At 33.0% G+C, this 15,713-nt stretch overlaps 2 protein-coding genes across 3 annotated transcripts in view; both read right to left on the bottom strand.

The window, feature by feature from the left end:
* The window catches only part of LOC134701146 (E3 ubiquitin-protein ligase MIB2-like), a 28,468-nt gene extending 21,710 nt beyond the window's left edge, over positions 1 to 6,758 (bottom strand). For both annotated transcript variants that reach the window (XM_063562291.1, XM_063562290.1), the window contains exons 1-4: positions 6,645 to 6,758; positions 3,398 to 3,615; positions 2,103 to 2,274; positions 1,013 to 1,119 (exon numbers count right to left, since the gene is read on the bottom strand). In XM_063562291.1, the coding sequence (XP_063418361.1) occupies positions 1,013 to 1,119; positions 2,103 to 2,274; positions 3,398 to 3,599 (481 nt within the window). In that variant the 5' untranslated portion in view covers positions 3,600 to 3,615; positions 6,645 to 6,758. The remainder of the gene's footprint in view (positions 1 to 1,012; positions 1,120 to 2,102; positions 2,275 to 3,397; positions 3,616 to 6,644) is intronic.
* A 2,707-nt stretch (positions 6,759 to 9,465) lies between these two features.
* On the bottom strand, positions 9,466 to 15,713 carry LOC134701212 (uncharacterized). The gene is made up of 3 exons (XM_063562348.1): positions 15,373 to 15,713; positions 11,435 to 11,590; positions 9,466 to 9,810 (listed from the first exon to the last, which is right to left on the bottom strand). The coding sequence occupies exons 1-3, from the start codon at positions 15,467 to 15,469 to the stop codon at positions 9,530 to 9,532; spliced, it is 534 nt and encodes a 177-aa protein (XP_063418418.1). The 5' UTR covers positions 15,470 to 15,713; the 3' UTR covers positions 9,466 to 9,529.

A 15,713-nucleotide genomic window follows, 5' to 3' on the forward strand; every position in this document is an offset into this window, starting at 1 on the left:
CATCCTTATGGCCTTCAACACGGAGTAAATCATTTCACCTCATTGCTTTGAACGACTCCTATCTATGGTTTGTGCGGTATGTTAGGGAGTATTTGGGTGATCTGTTGAATTTTCATTTGTTTCTGATTTCTTTTCTGTTTGGATTATGTATCTGTCCAAAGCAAGAAACAACAGCATGTGTTAATTTGGCTTTGTGTCAGTGTGTTGAATTTTATATGTAATGCAAGGAATGCTGTAATATGGAATTTTTTTTAAAATCTTCAATTGGTGGGAGAAGATATAAAAGGGAAACGTAGTGTTCGTACAAAACTGTATCACCCTTGGGCGATTTAGAATTTGACATATTGAGTTATTATTCAGGCGATTCAGACGTTCTGGTTTTTATGTCGTTATGCTGTGGCATTATGTGTCTATTTTCATATCCTTTAAATCGTATTTTGTTGAAATTCACTTTTTTAGATAAGGCCACAGATCAATATTGTCTACACACAGCAAATAAACACAAATAACCCAGTATTTTTACAACTTCACAGACTCTATATATAATGACTCATGATCCTTATAAGTACAAATCAATTTCTCTATTTATAGCAGGGAACTTTTGCAGTCTGCTTAGTACTGTGGTCTCATTGTATTGTTGATCATTGTAAGCCGAGCGTGTTTAATTTGGGATATTCTAAAGAGTACATCTGACATATATAGGCAATATGTGTAAGTTCAAAACTATGTTAATATACAATAGACAAGAACGGGCACATACATGACATACATCTGATAACCTGCTATGTCATTCGGTCAGCGATGCAGAATTGTCTCACTGGCCATCACATCACACCTTCTCAGCAATAAGTTAAAAGTGTAGATAATACATTGGCGGACCCAGGGGGTCCGGGGGTTGGAACCCCCTTTTTTAAGATCAATGCATTTGAATGGGAGCAGTTGGAACCCCCCTTTACTCAGGGTTGTGAACCCCCCTTTTTAAAATGGTTGGATCCGCCCCTGTAGTACTTACCATCTTGTGTTCCATAGGACCAATCTTTACCCCGTAATACCACAGCTCCTGGAAATATCCCCAAGGCTCTCATTCTCTGTGACGTTGCTCTCTTAGGAAGCTTTATTCTAAATGTCAAAATAAACTAATAAAATGGTTATAAGGCGCAAGTGGGTTATTTTCTAGAGTGTTGTGTTGATACCTCGGTGCTGACGAAAAGTCACATATAACCCTCCGAGAGGAATTTGAATTGAAAACAGAGAAACTGAAGTTTGTTAATTTTTCAAATGTTATTTTCGTTTAGATAATGCGTTGCGTAGTATTTTCTCGCTTATATACATAAAAAGAAAGGAAGGTGTGGTATGAACATGATTACAACCTTCCATTCAAGTCTCAATGCATTAAGAAATTCTATAAAACAATTATAGCTCAAAGTGCGGACTTCATAAAAGCATAAATCAAATATGTTGGATAGAAATAATCTATACTTATACAAATGTATCAAATCATGTCTTGTGAATAATATAAGATTTTTTTCAAAAAGTCTAAGATGAAATTCTTTTGGATTTTTAATTTTCACGTTACAAAAAGGTTATCAAGTCAACCATTCTTCTATCGTACATTCTCTTGTTTACCAACTCTGTCTAGACAATGGCTTATCTTTTCTACTTATTATTATGTTTAATGATAGAAAACCCTATTCATAACTTTGCATAGTCTGATATAAAAGGCTCCGAAATGACAATGTAAAATATTCAAATGAGAAAACTTACAGCCTTATTTATGTACAAAAAATGAACGAAAAACAAATATCACTGAACCATATTGAATAATAGGCTCCTGACTGGAATGTTCATAATACATGTACACTAAATGTATTTTCATAATGAAATTAATAGAAAACCGTGAAAAAATGGGAATTTTGGAAATAAAGGAGGAGGGTTAAAAAAAACATTTTCCTGTCCCCAAGTACAACACTTTACATCCTTTCAAATACGCTCTGAATGCCCCCGATTTCGCGGGTGTTTTCTAGTTATGTTTAATGATAGAAAACCCTATTTATATCTTTACATTTGCTTTGCAACTGAATATAATTATGTGAAATGCTTACGGTTTACTCGACTGCTTGTTAATTCTCAAAAACTGATGACTCAGATTGTGTTTGTCACCATAGTAACAAATAGTACACAAATCGTAGTCGTCACATACGGAACACTTCCAACGTGTTCCTATTACAGTCCTCTGTTTGCATTCGTCACATTGTACACCTAAGTGCTTCACACCTGAAACGTTACATATATTTGTTGTACATTGTCTTATAATTCAACCATCAATTACCAGGCTGAGCATTGCGTAAAAATTAAAACAAATATTTTGCGATCTATAATACATTTTGTGATGATGAAAATTATTTGACAGTGTAATGGCGGGAAATATACGTTTCTTTCAGGGCTTCAAGAATCTGGAAACAAATCTTGGCAGGAATATTTCACAGTTTCTGAAATTATACGCTTTATTCTGTGCTCTCCTAGTTTCCAGAAGAAAAACACCATTAATGTAAATATAGTTTAATATACATATATCACCTAACTAGCAGTATGCAGTGCAAAGACAGTAAAGTTACACAATAATAGCCAGCATCCTGCAAATTCCTGTATCATACTTGAACATTGACCTATAATGGTTAAATTTACTTTTAGAAATTGTCATTTGGATGGAGAGGTGTCTCATTGGCACTCATAACACATCTTACTATATCTATTAACCGTCATTAAATTTGTAACTGTACATCCTTACAAATGTGTAACGCTTATTCGGCATATGGACGGACAAAAGGTGTCACAAAAACTTTAATTTTATAAAACATTTAATTCAATTTTGCACTTGCGATTGTGTGACTATTTTCAACCCCATTTGTTTAATTCAAAACCATTTGAATCGCGTCGAATTTAAAAAAAAAAGTCTTTTAGAGTTGTTATCAAAACCTAAAACCATTTCATACATTTGATCACACTTGTTTGCTCTTCAATAGTTCTGAGAAAACCCTTAATTGTAATGTGTGTTCATGAGCATGTCTATCCTGTACAAGACAAAAAGTGTAAAGAATGAGGCTTTAATGCCAAGCATAGGCTTAGTTTTTACAAAAATAAGGCTGTTAGTTTTCTCGTTTGAATTGTTTTACATTCTCTTATCGGGGCCTTTTATAGCTGACTATGCGGTATGAGCTTTGCTCATTGTTGAAGGCCGCACGGTGACCTATATATAGTTGTTAATGTCTGAGTCATTTTGGTCTTTTGTGGATAGTTGTCTCATTGGCAATCATACCATATCTTCTTTTTTTATATTAGTTGCTTGTTTTTGTCATTGGTGATTTATTCTTTATTTCCTCTTCTTCAATACATCTACCTGCTGGTGCATTGTCAACGACTCTCAAATCACGTGATCCTCCTTTTCCGATGTTACACTTCATTTCACGGCCATTGTCCCATACTACGTCACATGTATTATCTTGACTGACAGCAATTATTGATCCTACGTGACCTTCTCCTCCATCTTTGTCGCCATAACTCCAGTCTGGACCACGAACAACTCTAATGCCGACTGACATGACTCACATAGACAACCTGTTGATTACAGAATTATCGATTACAAAATCTAATTGTAGAACCGTTTTTATAGGTGTTTAAATTGGCTGTTTTCTGATATTCGGTAAGACCGTTTACATTCTCTATCATATTACTTATAAATGTATAATGATGTTAGGGTGGCTGAGTGGTCTAAGTAGTTACTACTGTAATCACTACTCGGTCAAAACTGAGGTTGTGAGTTAGAACCCCGGTCGTGCATTTGCACTCGACTCCAAGACTAATAGGATTGTCAGTTTGCCTATCGGAGGTAAATGGTTTTCTTCGGACACTCCAGCTTCTTCGACCAATAAAAACGAAATGGCCAAAACATTGTGGCGTTAAAACTCAAAAAATCAAAAGAAAAATAATGACATTAATCGGTTCGACAATTTTAATTAAAGTAATAATTAATCTGTATTCTCCAATTATTGCGCATGTTAAAAACTTTAGAAGACTTACATGTAAAATAAGTATTTTTCTTCTTACCTTTTAGTAACATTGTTTTAGTGAATGTGAAGATTTTTTACTATGATGTATGCCCTGTAAATAATATTCAAAACTTTCTTAAAACTTTATTAATAACCTTAAGCTTTAAATTGGGACACATTTTAAATGTACATAGAAGTTTTTATTATTATTTTTGCAAGGATTTAACTGTATATATATATTTTTTAATGTTATTTTTGAATAGTTATGTTTTCACTGAATAATTAATTATATAAGAGTTTAACCAACTTTAATTTAGTAAGGTTTAAAGTTGGTGTACTTCAACTATTGGAGGATGTTATAGAGGAAAGAAGAAGAAGAAGTATTGACTTTCGTCTTTGTTGGCGACTCAATATTTACGCATATGTTTTGCTAACTGGTGTTTTGTGAAGAAGAAAAATTATAACAGATACGTAATTCAATGAGCTTTGATTTACTCTTAGTTCTCTATAATTTGAAGTATGAAGGGTTATCAAGAAATAGGGGAATGTTAATATGCAAGTTTCCAGTTTTTTTCACAAATAAACATTAATTAAATCAACGTGTGAATCAAGGCTGATCATTACTGTTGTAAACAAGTTATAAACAGTGTTGCAAATACAAATGTTATTTTAGTGTCAAAGCAAAAAAAATATATCAAAGGAAACTAATTAGCCCCCAAAAAATTATTTAAATCTGAAATAAGATATTGTATAGTTACATTTTAACAGACGTCGTAAAGATTTACATTAATGGTGCCAACTTTACTGAACCAGAGGACCTTTTTGACATTTAAATAATTTTGTTCAGTGACCTCGAAGTCGAAATATTTTTAAAATATTTAGAAGTTTATCATTCTATCTTTTGATTTGAAATATTTATAATTCTTATATCGTATTAATAATTTAGACACGACGTATTATATTGTAATAGTAATAATAGCAGTAACATAAGACGTCTGTGACAGCCTATATATAATCAATAAGATCGTGTTAATTTACAAGGAACGCCACGTGTCCTTGGTTAGTACATGTACCAAACATAAACATTTAAAAAAAACTTGAACAAAGCTTGCAAAATAGATATTTATTTCAGTTTGAGTCTGTTGGTTGGTGACAAAAAAAAAATTACAAGATAAGTGACAGACGCGAACGACAAAGTGACCCGGTTAAAAACAAATGCCTTGTAAACTCAGCACCAATATACGACTTGTAATCTTACTATAAATTCATGTATCAGGGGCGGATCCAGCTATTTAAAAAAAGGGGGGTTCCCAACCCAGGACAAAGGAGGATGGGGGTTCCAACTATATGTCATCATTCAAATAGATATAGGAAGATGTGGTGTGAGTGCCAATGAGACAACTCTCCATCCAAATAATAATTTAAAAAGTAAACCATTATAGGTTAAAGTACGGCCTTCAACACGGAGCCTTGGCTCACACCGAACAACAAGCTATAAAGGGCCCCTAAATTACTAGTGTAAAACCATTTAAACGGGAACACCAACGGTCTAATCTATATGCACTAAATGCATTGATCGGCCAAAAAAAAGGGGGGTCCAATCCCCGGAACCCCCCCCCCCCCCCCCCCCCTGGATCCGCCAATGTGTATTTACACAATATAAGTCTATATTTATAAAAATTATAGTAAAATTAGTGTTAACTTTTACTTTTGCCATTTCATTTACATATACATGTAACATGTTATGTTACAATATCGATAACGTTCTTGTTGTTTAAAATTCTTTTAAGATGTAATTTAATGATCGATGAAAACGTCATGGCTGGTTGATAAATGTTTTACGGAATATAATCTAATAAAGATTCAGTTTATTACCTTTTAAATTATATTCTAAAATTACACAACTCTTGCATATAGATTTCTACTTAAATTGCCACAATAATAAATAAATCTTGAGGATATATTTTAGCGACTAAATAAAATAAACACAAGGACTTCTTAACTTTTTATAATAATGATGAAACAGAATAATTGAAATTTATATTTTACCCGACATTATCCCAGTCAAATAAGTTTCCGTCATATAACAAACATTAACTTTGTTGACAGTTTTAGAAAATAAGAAACCTTAGGCTTTCCACCACTGCATTTTCTTCTACTTTGGCGGTTCCAAGCCTGGTTTGAAACAACTAAAACAACAATCGTACAAGATATAACCTCAAAACAATTACAACTGTTACAGCAATTGTACAATTGTTTAATTAATCCTAAAACAATTACGAATAGCAAGCAGGGAAAATAGGTTTATTTGAGATCTAAAGACAAAATATTATAAGCAAATCAAAAGCGAAACTGAAAAACAATAATTGTTAAAGAAAATGTACAGATGGTTTGTGTTGCATTACTCATGTTACTTCTTACACCATGTATTTAATGTCAGTTTGAAGCCTTTACAGGTCTCAGTTACAGGTAACAATATTTTATTAAAAGGTACAAATCTGTATAATTTCTTTTTGATTTTTTTGTGGAAAATTTGCTTGTTCATATCATCCAAATTTATAAAATATATCTAATATTTTTAATATTTTTTTAACTTACCTTTCTTTGTTAAGTTTAAAATTCAGAATAAACTTAATCCAGCATTAATATAACATTTTTTAAAACGAAAGCAAAAATTGGAAAACCAAAAATGATTGAGGAAGTTAATTGGCAAGTATCCAGTTTATCTATTTATTACCCTTGACCCGGAAATTATCCTTTGTTATTTATACGATTTTAAATGGTAAGATAAATTGTTTATTTTAATACATTTGTAGCGAATGTAAGGGTTTGTTTATGATTTAAATTAGAAAGTGACGAGACGGACTTTTAATTTTTTAGTCACACTTTAAATAATAACTATATTTTTTTTGTAATTTAGTATGAAAATATCGAGATAAAAAATGACAATGATAAAACAACCTTACGGCTATTGACATAATAACCAAATGTTTGACATCACATCGCGCAAAATGTTAACATTTTGATAAATTGTTTTTTTTTTTCGATGGCTATATGCGCTATATTTGTGCACATGAATTTCTGCTGTTCTCTTTTGACACACTTCATCCTGTTTCAACATTAACCTCATTGCATGTTCAGCGCTTTCAAACAGGTATAATTCAACTGCGAGTACCTTCAGATCTGTACTAAGTGTCTGTTTTGTTGTTGGGATGTACAATTAGGCAGCAACCATTTGATTTTCGGGGGGGGGGGGGGCAATGGATTTTTCCCGAACAACCTTTTATAGCCAAGTATACGGTATAAGCTTTTCTTCATTGTTGAAGCACTACGGTTGTCTTTAATTGATTATATCCACATTAATTGAAATTAGGAGTTAATTGTCTACTTGAAAATTATACCACCTTTTTTTTTAAATATTTGCCACTGAACGTTAAGCAATGAATTGTTCGAAGTGATTGAAACCCAGTCGGCCGCAATCCCTGGACATCTTGGCGATGTCACTTTATTTTCTACTTATGCTATTGAATGTTTTTCACCTCTCTTGAAAGCTGAAATGTTTTATTTTGTTTTATTATTTTACTGTAAATATGAAGAAAATGTACATGAAAAATAACACAGTGACTGTAACAATTTCATTAGCCAGAAGAGCTTTTCTTCTACCTCATTGTGTACGCTCAAATCACGTCAATTGAAATACAGGGGTGTTTGAATACGTAGACACTTTGTAAGTTTTACTGTTGCTGTCAAGTATGTAAGGTTTTGATTGAGAATAGCGCTTTTATATGTGTTGATTTCAAACCTGATATAATACATTAAAGGAAGCAGTGTAACCGATTTTGTAGATGATAGAACAAAAGCACCACTACCGCCACCACCCCTACCCAAAGTAATTAAGGGAACCTGTGTAATAGAAATGTGTGTGCTCCGTCTGACCAACCCTGCCAACGTTGTGCATCCGTTTGTCTGTTGCGAATGTGCAAGCATCCGCGGCCAATTGGAACTGGGACGTTAACTCCGATGTTAGAGATTGCCAGGTTCTCTGTTCGTTAATGGATATTGCAATAACTCTATGAGCGGTCCGCAGTTAGTCTGTTGCAATTATTTATTTTTATATATCTTCTTCAGAACCGTGGAACAGAAACAATTACTTCTTACTTTTCTACAACACCTGATTATTATAACAGACGGACGTACATACATGTTTCTCGTTTCTCGTTTTTATATAGATTATAGACCGTTGATTTTCTCGTTTGAATGGTTTTACGCTAGTAATTTTTGGGGCTCCTTTATACATGTAGCTTGCTGTTCGGTGTGAGCCTAGGCTCCGTGTTTAAGACCGTACCTTAACCTATAATGGTTTGCTTTTATAATTGTGACTTGGATGGAGACTTGTTTTATTGTCACTCATAACACATCTTCCTATATCTATAAATGTAAATTAGTGTGGCCTCTACTTTAGAATCCTGGAATAAAATCAGTTACTGCCTATCTTTGTAGAGCACATGAGGGGTGTTCTGAACCACAGACACACAGTTGAAAATGAGTATGCCCTCTTATTTAGAAAAGGGGAACAGAAACAGTAACTACCTACCGTCCTACCTCACCTAATTTATTTTGTGCCCTATACTTAAAATCCGTAAAATAGAAACAATTACTGCATACCCTTCTAGAGCACCTTAGTTCTGTAACAGACAGACGGACAGCTAAAAATTAGTAATTATAGCCTCTACGTTTAAACAATGGAACAGAGCCATTTCTGATGTTGACCGATCTACAGCACCTATGTTATGTTACGGACGGAGAGCCGTTACTGATGTATACGAATCCCTTCTAGAACACATTAATTTACATTACAGGAGTTGTGTTACGGATGGATATATATTTATATAAATTAGTATGATCTCTTATTTAAAGAATTGGAACCGAAATGTTTACTGCTGATACTTCTGATTTCAATACGGTTTTCGTTAACTTGGGTTCATTTTAATGAATACTGTGTCGTCTTTGATGAGGTCTATATCATTCATGTCTGTCTATTTACAATGTTGTTGTATGAAATTTGTTTTTCATTGTTAGTTTTGATGGACCACTGTAGCAGTACACTGTGCATAGATATGACAAACGAACTGAATAATTGAGGGTCTGGATGGGGTTAACATAATACAGAATAATGTTCAGAATTAAGGGTCAAAACAAATAAGAATAGAGAAAAATAGGCGGAATTCATTAAAAATAAAGAATAATGGCATTAAAAATGTAAGATTACTCTTATTAAAGAACCCCATATCCCAAACCTCACGATATACATGTATCGCTTTTTTTTCAACTTTGAATATTATAATACTAATAAGACAATAAGATATAATTTTATTTGCTGAACTTTATTTTTATTAATTATATTGTTGAAATAGGCTAACTTCCAGTTGTCTTATCTTTCTTTTAGTCTTTATCTGAATGTTTCTCCTTTCATGGTTCACCAGTTACATCACCGCTTGAGCCATATCAATCTGTCCGTAGGGTGTCGGCACTGTTACCTGGATCTGTTTAGTTATATTAAAACCAAGCAGCAACAGTTCGTGTGACGTAATGGTGGCTTTGGCACACTTTCCACTACCTGGTATCATCACAACTTGTTTTGTGAGTTGAGATGTAGAAAAGGGACCCAGTCCTGTGATTGTTACAGGAGTACTATGATCTATTTCGGAAACCACTACAGTAATTGGTTTTCCTGTAGTCTCAGATTCTTTATTCAAAATGCCTTCTGAAAAAAAGGAAATAATACTTCTGTTTTTTAAGATTATTTTACTTTTATTTTTAATCATTTATTTCTTGGGATATTGGCAGTGAATATATATCTGTGGTCCCAAAATATTCTAGCAATATTTATACAACTGTTCAAAAGAATGAATATCAAAGGATACATGCCTTGAATAAAAAATAAAATATGAAGAAGAATTCTGAAGATACGACTAAATACCCTTCTGAAGAATTGTAATAAGCTTTGATGTGTCCAAGTTATAAATCAGAATATTTCTAGAACGGTAAATGACTTACAAATTTATCTCTGTCTTCTTGTGATGGTTTTTGTCATTGTGTATGATTTTGTTTTAATTTTGATCACGCAAATCCAAGTGAAGATACAAACATTGGACGGATGGACGGAAAACAGACAAAAATGACCTTGAACGCCCCGGCAGGGTCATATTACAGCACCCAAAAGTCAATCATTACCTTAACAACAGTTTAAAATCGAGCAACAATAACCAAGAGGATGCATATGAGGTATAGTAGCCAAATGATCAATAAACCAGACATACTATTTTCTTCTGAAAGTGTCCCTACCAAGTCAGTTACATGTACATGGCAGTAGTTTTAACTTGTTCGGATAATTGACAGCCTTTTATTGTCGGGTTGTGTGAACTATTTTTGTTATCCTTGTTTTACTATCATCTTTCATTTGAAAACTAATGCATGTACAATGTATCTATATCAGAAAAATAATGAACTGATATTTTTTTTAATTTAGAACAACCATTGCCGTATAAGAATTCTTTATAAATTTTCACACATAAGAAGGCAAATACAATGGCCGCATTAAAGAAAGTGTGAAATAAATGCTAATGAAATGTCTACAAAAGACCAAATGACACCGAAATGAAAAACTATAGGTCACCGTACGGCCTTCACAATGACCAAAGCCAATATCGCATAGTCAGCTTAAAAAAGCCCCGAAATGACAAATGTAAAAGAATAAAACAACGACCATGTTCTTCATCAGCATTGCCTTATATGAATTCTCAAGAAATTTTCACACACTATTTCTGTATTCTATTTCATACGTCAAGCTTAATCAAATATAAATATCGGTCTAATGTTTACAGAGATGTTATAACCAGTAAAGGCAATCAAGCATATTATCAATTTCATTTATTGTCAACCAAAATCTCAAAAACCAAGACTTTGAATCATTGTATGGTATTATTTAGGTTTTAAATTTATTTGCCTAAACTTGAAATAGGATGTTAAGATCCGATATCATTTTCTAAAATAAGAAATACAGTTTCTGTTCGATAAAACTATATGTATATTCCTACACCTAGGTACAGATTGTATCACCAATATTTGTAACTAGATTTCGTTTTATTTTTCATTTTCTCAACATTCCTAAATAATTTTGTTTTAATTTCAACATCATTTATTCAATCGCAACAAATAAATCATGTGTGGACAAGACGGGCGTTCACATAAAAGCCCTTAAAATGTTTGCAGTTCTGATTCGTTTTTGTTTGTTTGTTAGATTTTATGAAAAACATACATATGCTTTGCTATTGATTGTTTTTTCTATCTAAAGTCTATTGTAAATTATATAAGAATGTAGTACTTACCTTGATCTACCAGAAGAAATCTTTGGGGATCCCCACTATGATATAGTTCCATGGCCAGGATTTTTAAGCAAGATGAGAAAGTATTCTGTCCTCGGTAACTGTCGTCTCTAATGCCCTGTACTGTTTCACTTCTTTTTACATGTTGCCAATTCCAAGCTAAAACAATTAGATTCATGTTGCTTATTCTTTACCTTTCTATGTTGTGTCAAGTGTACTATTGTTTGTCTGTTTGTCTTTTTCATTTTTAGCCATGCCGTTGTCACTGTATTTTCGATTTATGAGTTTGACTGTCCCTGTGGTATATTTCGTCCCTCTTTTTTATCAATCTTAATATTCTATTGTAAGTAAGCAATTGACCTACGGATTTTATTTAAAAACATTTTTGGTACCAGGAATCAAATGCTAGTAGCACAACACTGACGATCCAGTATACAGTACTGCAAACAAAAACAAAACTGGAAATCAATATCTAATATCCGGCAGACATACTAACCAACAACCAACAAAACTCCAGAATCAAGTTGATACAGGAACTGGTGTTATCACCAACACAAACCTACTGATGTTTCATTTGTTGCTTATAAGTGGGACATAATCGTGTCAGCTGAGATACACAAACGTCATTAGATAAGGGAGACAGAACGATCATTCTTATGAATGGAAAGTTTACAGGAATAGTAAACCATCAACATTATTACATACCCACAAATCATGATTGATCAATATCTTACAAAGACCATCAACATTATTACATACCCACAAATCATGATTGATCAATATCTTACAAATCCTTAGATATAGGAAGATGTGGTGTGAGTGCCAATGAGACAACTCTCCATCCAAATAAAAATTAAAAAAATAAACCATTATAGGTTAAAGTACGGCCTTCAACACGGAGCCTTGGCTCACACCGAACAACAAGCTTTAAAGGGCCCCAAAATTACTAGTGTAAAACCATTCAAACGGGAAAACCAACGGTCTGATCTATATAAACAAAACGAGAAACGAGAAACACGTATATATTACATAAACAAACGACAACTACTGTACATCAGATTCCTGACTTAGGACAGGTGCAAACATTTGCAGCGGGATTAAACGTTTTAATGGGCCCAAACCTTCTCCCTTTTTCTGAAACAATAGCATAACATCACAACATATAAAAACATACGATAAAATATCAATTGGCAGACTTAACTCAATCAAAAAACGTATGATTACACAATGAACGAATAAATTTGATCTGCGATATCTGAATACAAATGCACAGTTAATTAAATATTAGAGACAAACATTCATGACCAAAAGGCTTACAAACAAATTCAAACACACTGAGAAATATTTAACCAATCAATGTTCACTTTAGAAAAAAACCGGTTTTTTATAATCTTGAAGTTTATACAAATGTTGTAAGAATAAGTGAAAAATTGAAGATATTACAAATAATCAAAGCTGGTATACAAGAAAGATCCATATAAATAAAAAATGACAAAAAAGCATTATAAACAGTATCTACAGGTCGAATTAACAAGAAAATACGATTTGAGAGTACTCGCAGTTACTGACAGCTAGTTAAAAGCCAAAACCAATTAATAGTAAAAAATCATGCATCAGAGACTAAAATCGACTAAAACACATCACAGGGATTTAGTATTTTAACGTCATTAATAGTCAAAGAAGACATGACTTGTGCAATGCCAAAAATAAATGTATCGACAGGTAGTAGTATAGTGAAGTTACTACTTCTATAGAAATAAAAGTTAACGTGGCTGTGTCCCCTATACATCTCGCCTCAAAAGATAATGAAATTTAGTTATGTTTTAATTTGCTAATGACAAAATCAATATTAGTGCCAATGTGAACTATATTCAGAGATCTAATTACAATATTGGTACGATAACCCTTACTAATAAGTTTGTTTAAAGGTTCGATGAGTTTACAAGGATCACATAGTGATTTCCTCGCTTTAAGTACAATATTACCATAAAATTGCATACAAATAGTAGTATAAAACAACTCATTGTAAAGGTCGAATTGTACGCCAGATATATGTTTGATCTTCAAAAGGCGTGTCAGTGACATCAAATAAAAAAATAAAGAAAAAGCAGAACTATGTAAGAAATCGAAAAGCATTTAGAACCCAAATTGAAAAAGAGAACTGTACAGTATATGAAATTAAATATTTGTGAAAATGAAAAAGAAAATATAAGTATTTCACATTTAAATCAATTGTAAACTACTTATTTCAATAATTAAACATTAATTAGTCCGATAATAGAAGATGCGGTATGAGTGATAATTTTCCATCCAAGTCACAATTTGTAAAATGTAAACAAAAATAGGTAAAGTACTTACATGGATGTAAATCTCTATTCGTCCATCGTGGTGTTCCCTTACTTTCCTGTAACAGTACCAATAGAGTAAAATTACTTACATGGATATAAATCTCTATTGGTCCATCGTGGTGTTCCCCTGCTTTCCTTTAACAGTACAAGTAGAATTAAAGTACTTACATGGATATAAATCTCTATTCGTCCATCGTGGTGTTCCCTTACTTTCCTTTAACAGTACAAGTAGAATTAAAGTACTTACATGGATATAAATCTCTATTCGTCCATCGTGGTGTTCCCCTGCTTTCCTTTAACAGTACAAGTAGAATTAAAGTACTTACATGGATATAAATCTCTATTCGTCCATCGTGGTGTTCCCTTACTTTCCTTTAACAGTACAAGTAGAATTAAAGTACTTACATGGATATAAATCTCTATTGGTCCATCGTGGTGTTCCCTTACTTTCCTTTAACAGTACAAGTAGAATTAAAGTACTTACATGGATATAAATCTCTATTGGTCCATCGTGGTGTTCCCTTACTTTCCTTTAACAGTACAAGTAGAATTAAAGTACTTACATGGATATAAATCTCTATTCGTCCATCGTGGTGTTCCCTTACTTTCCTTTAACAGTACAAGTAGAATTAAAGTACTTACATGGATATAAATCTCTATTGGTCCATCGTGGTGTTCCCCTGCTTTCCTTTAACAGTACAAGTATAATTAAAGTACTTACATGGATATAAATCTCTATTCGTCCATCGTGGTGTTCCCTTACTTTCCTTTAACAGTACAAGTAGAATTAAAGTACTTACATGGATATAAATCTCTATTCGTCCATCGTGGTGTTCCCTTACTTTCCTGTAACAGTACAAGTAGAATTAAAGTACTTACATGGATATAAATCTCTATTCGTCCATCGTGGTGTTTCCTTACTTTCCTGTAACAGTACCAGTAGAGTAAAAATTACTTACATGGATATAAATCTCTATTCGTCCATCGTGGTGTTCCCTTACTTTCCTTTAACAGTACAAGTAGAATTAAAGTACTTACATGGATATAAATCTCTATTCGTCCATCGTGGTGTTCCCTTACTTTCCTGTAACAATACCAGTAGAGTAAAAATTACTTACATGGATATAAATCTCTATTCGTCCATCGTGGTGTTCCCTTACTTTCCTTTAACAGTACAAGTAGAATTAAAGTACTTACATGGATATAAATCTCTATTCGTCCATCGTGGTGTTCCCTTACTTTCCTTTAACAGTACAAGTAGAATTAAATTACTTACATGGATATAAATCTCTATTCGTCCATCGTGGTGTTCCCTTACTTTCCTTTAACAGTACAAGTAGAATTAAAGTACTTACATGGATATAAATCTCTATTCGTCCATCGTGGTGTTCCCTTACTTTCCTTTAACAGTACAAGTAGAATTAAAGTACTTACATGGATATAAATCTCTATTCGTCCATCGTGGTGTTCCCTTGCTTTCCTGTAACAATACCAGTAGAGTAAAAATTACTTACATGGATATAAATCTCTATTCGTCCATCGTGGTGTTCCCTTACTTTCCTTTAACAGTACCAGGAGAGTTAAAGTACTTACATGGATATAAATCTCTGTTCGTCCATCTTGGTGTCCCCTTACTTTCCTTTAACAGTACCAATAGAGTTAAAGTGAGGATCATCTTTACACATTCCATGTTTATCTCTTCCTATATTCAACTGTCTCCCGTGGACAATGTTTAGACTTCATCATTATATATAATGGAGCGTTTTCCATTTTTTTGGTTTATGTAATCCGTTGGCGTCACTAAAGACTAGGATACTAGACACAGTACAATAGAATTTATAACCAGTCTTTTATTTCAAAATAGAAAATATCTTATTTTCAGACAATAAACACACTGAAGGTGGAGTTTGTATGGTTGTCTTTTGTTTGGCCGT

Source organism: Mytilus trossulus, unplaced genomic scaffold (genome assembly GCF_036588685.1).
Source record: "Mytilus trossulus isolate FHL-02 unplaced genomic scaffold, PNRI_Mtr1.1.1.hap1 h1tg000233l__unscaffolded, whole genome shotgun sequence".
In the NCBI taxonomy this organism is placed as follows: Eukaryota; Metazoa; Mollusca; class Bivalvia; order Mytilida; family Mytilidae; genus Mytilus; species Mytilus trossulus.

What these genes read in the sequence shown, in the direction of transcription:
- LOC134701212 (XM_063562348.1), bottom strand. Translation starts at nt 15,469, where the DNA reads ATGGAATGTGTAAAGATGATCCTCACTTTAACTCTATTGGTACTGTTA. An exon ending in GAACAGAGATTTATATCCAT is followed by an intron (nt 11,591 to 15,372) that starts GTAAGTACTTTA and finishes TAATTGTTTTAG; the next exon opens with CTTGGAATTGGCAACATGTA. An exon ending in ATTTCTTCTGGTAGATCAAG is followed by an intron (nt 9,811 to 11,434) that starts GTAAGTACTACA and finishes CCTTTTTTTCAG; the next exon opens with AAGGCATTTTGAATAAAGAA.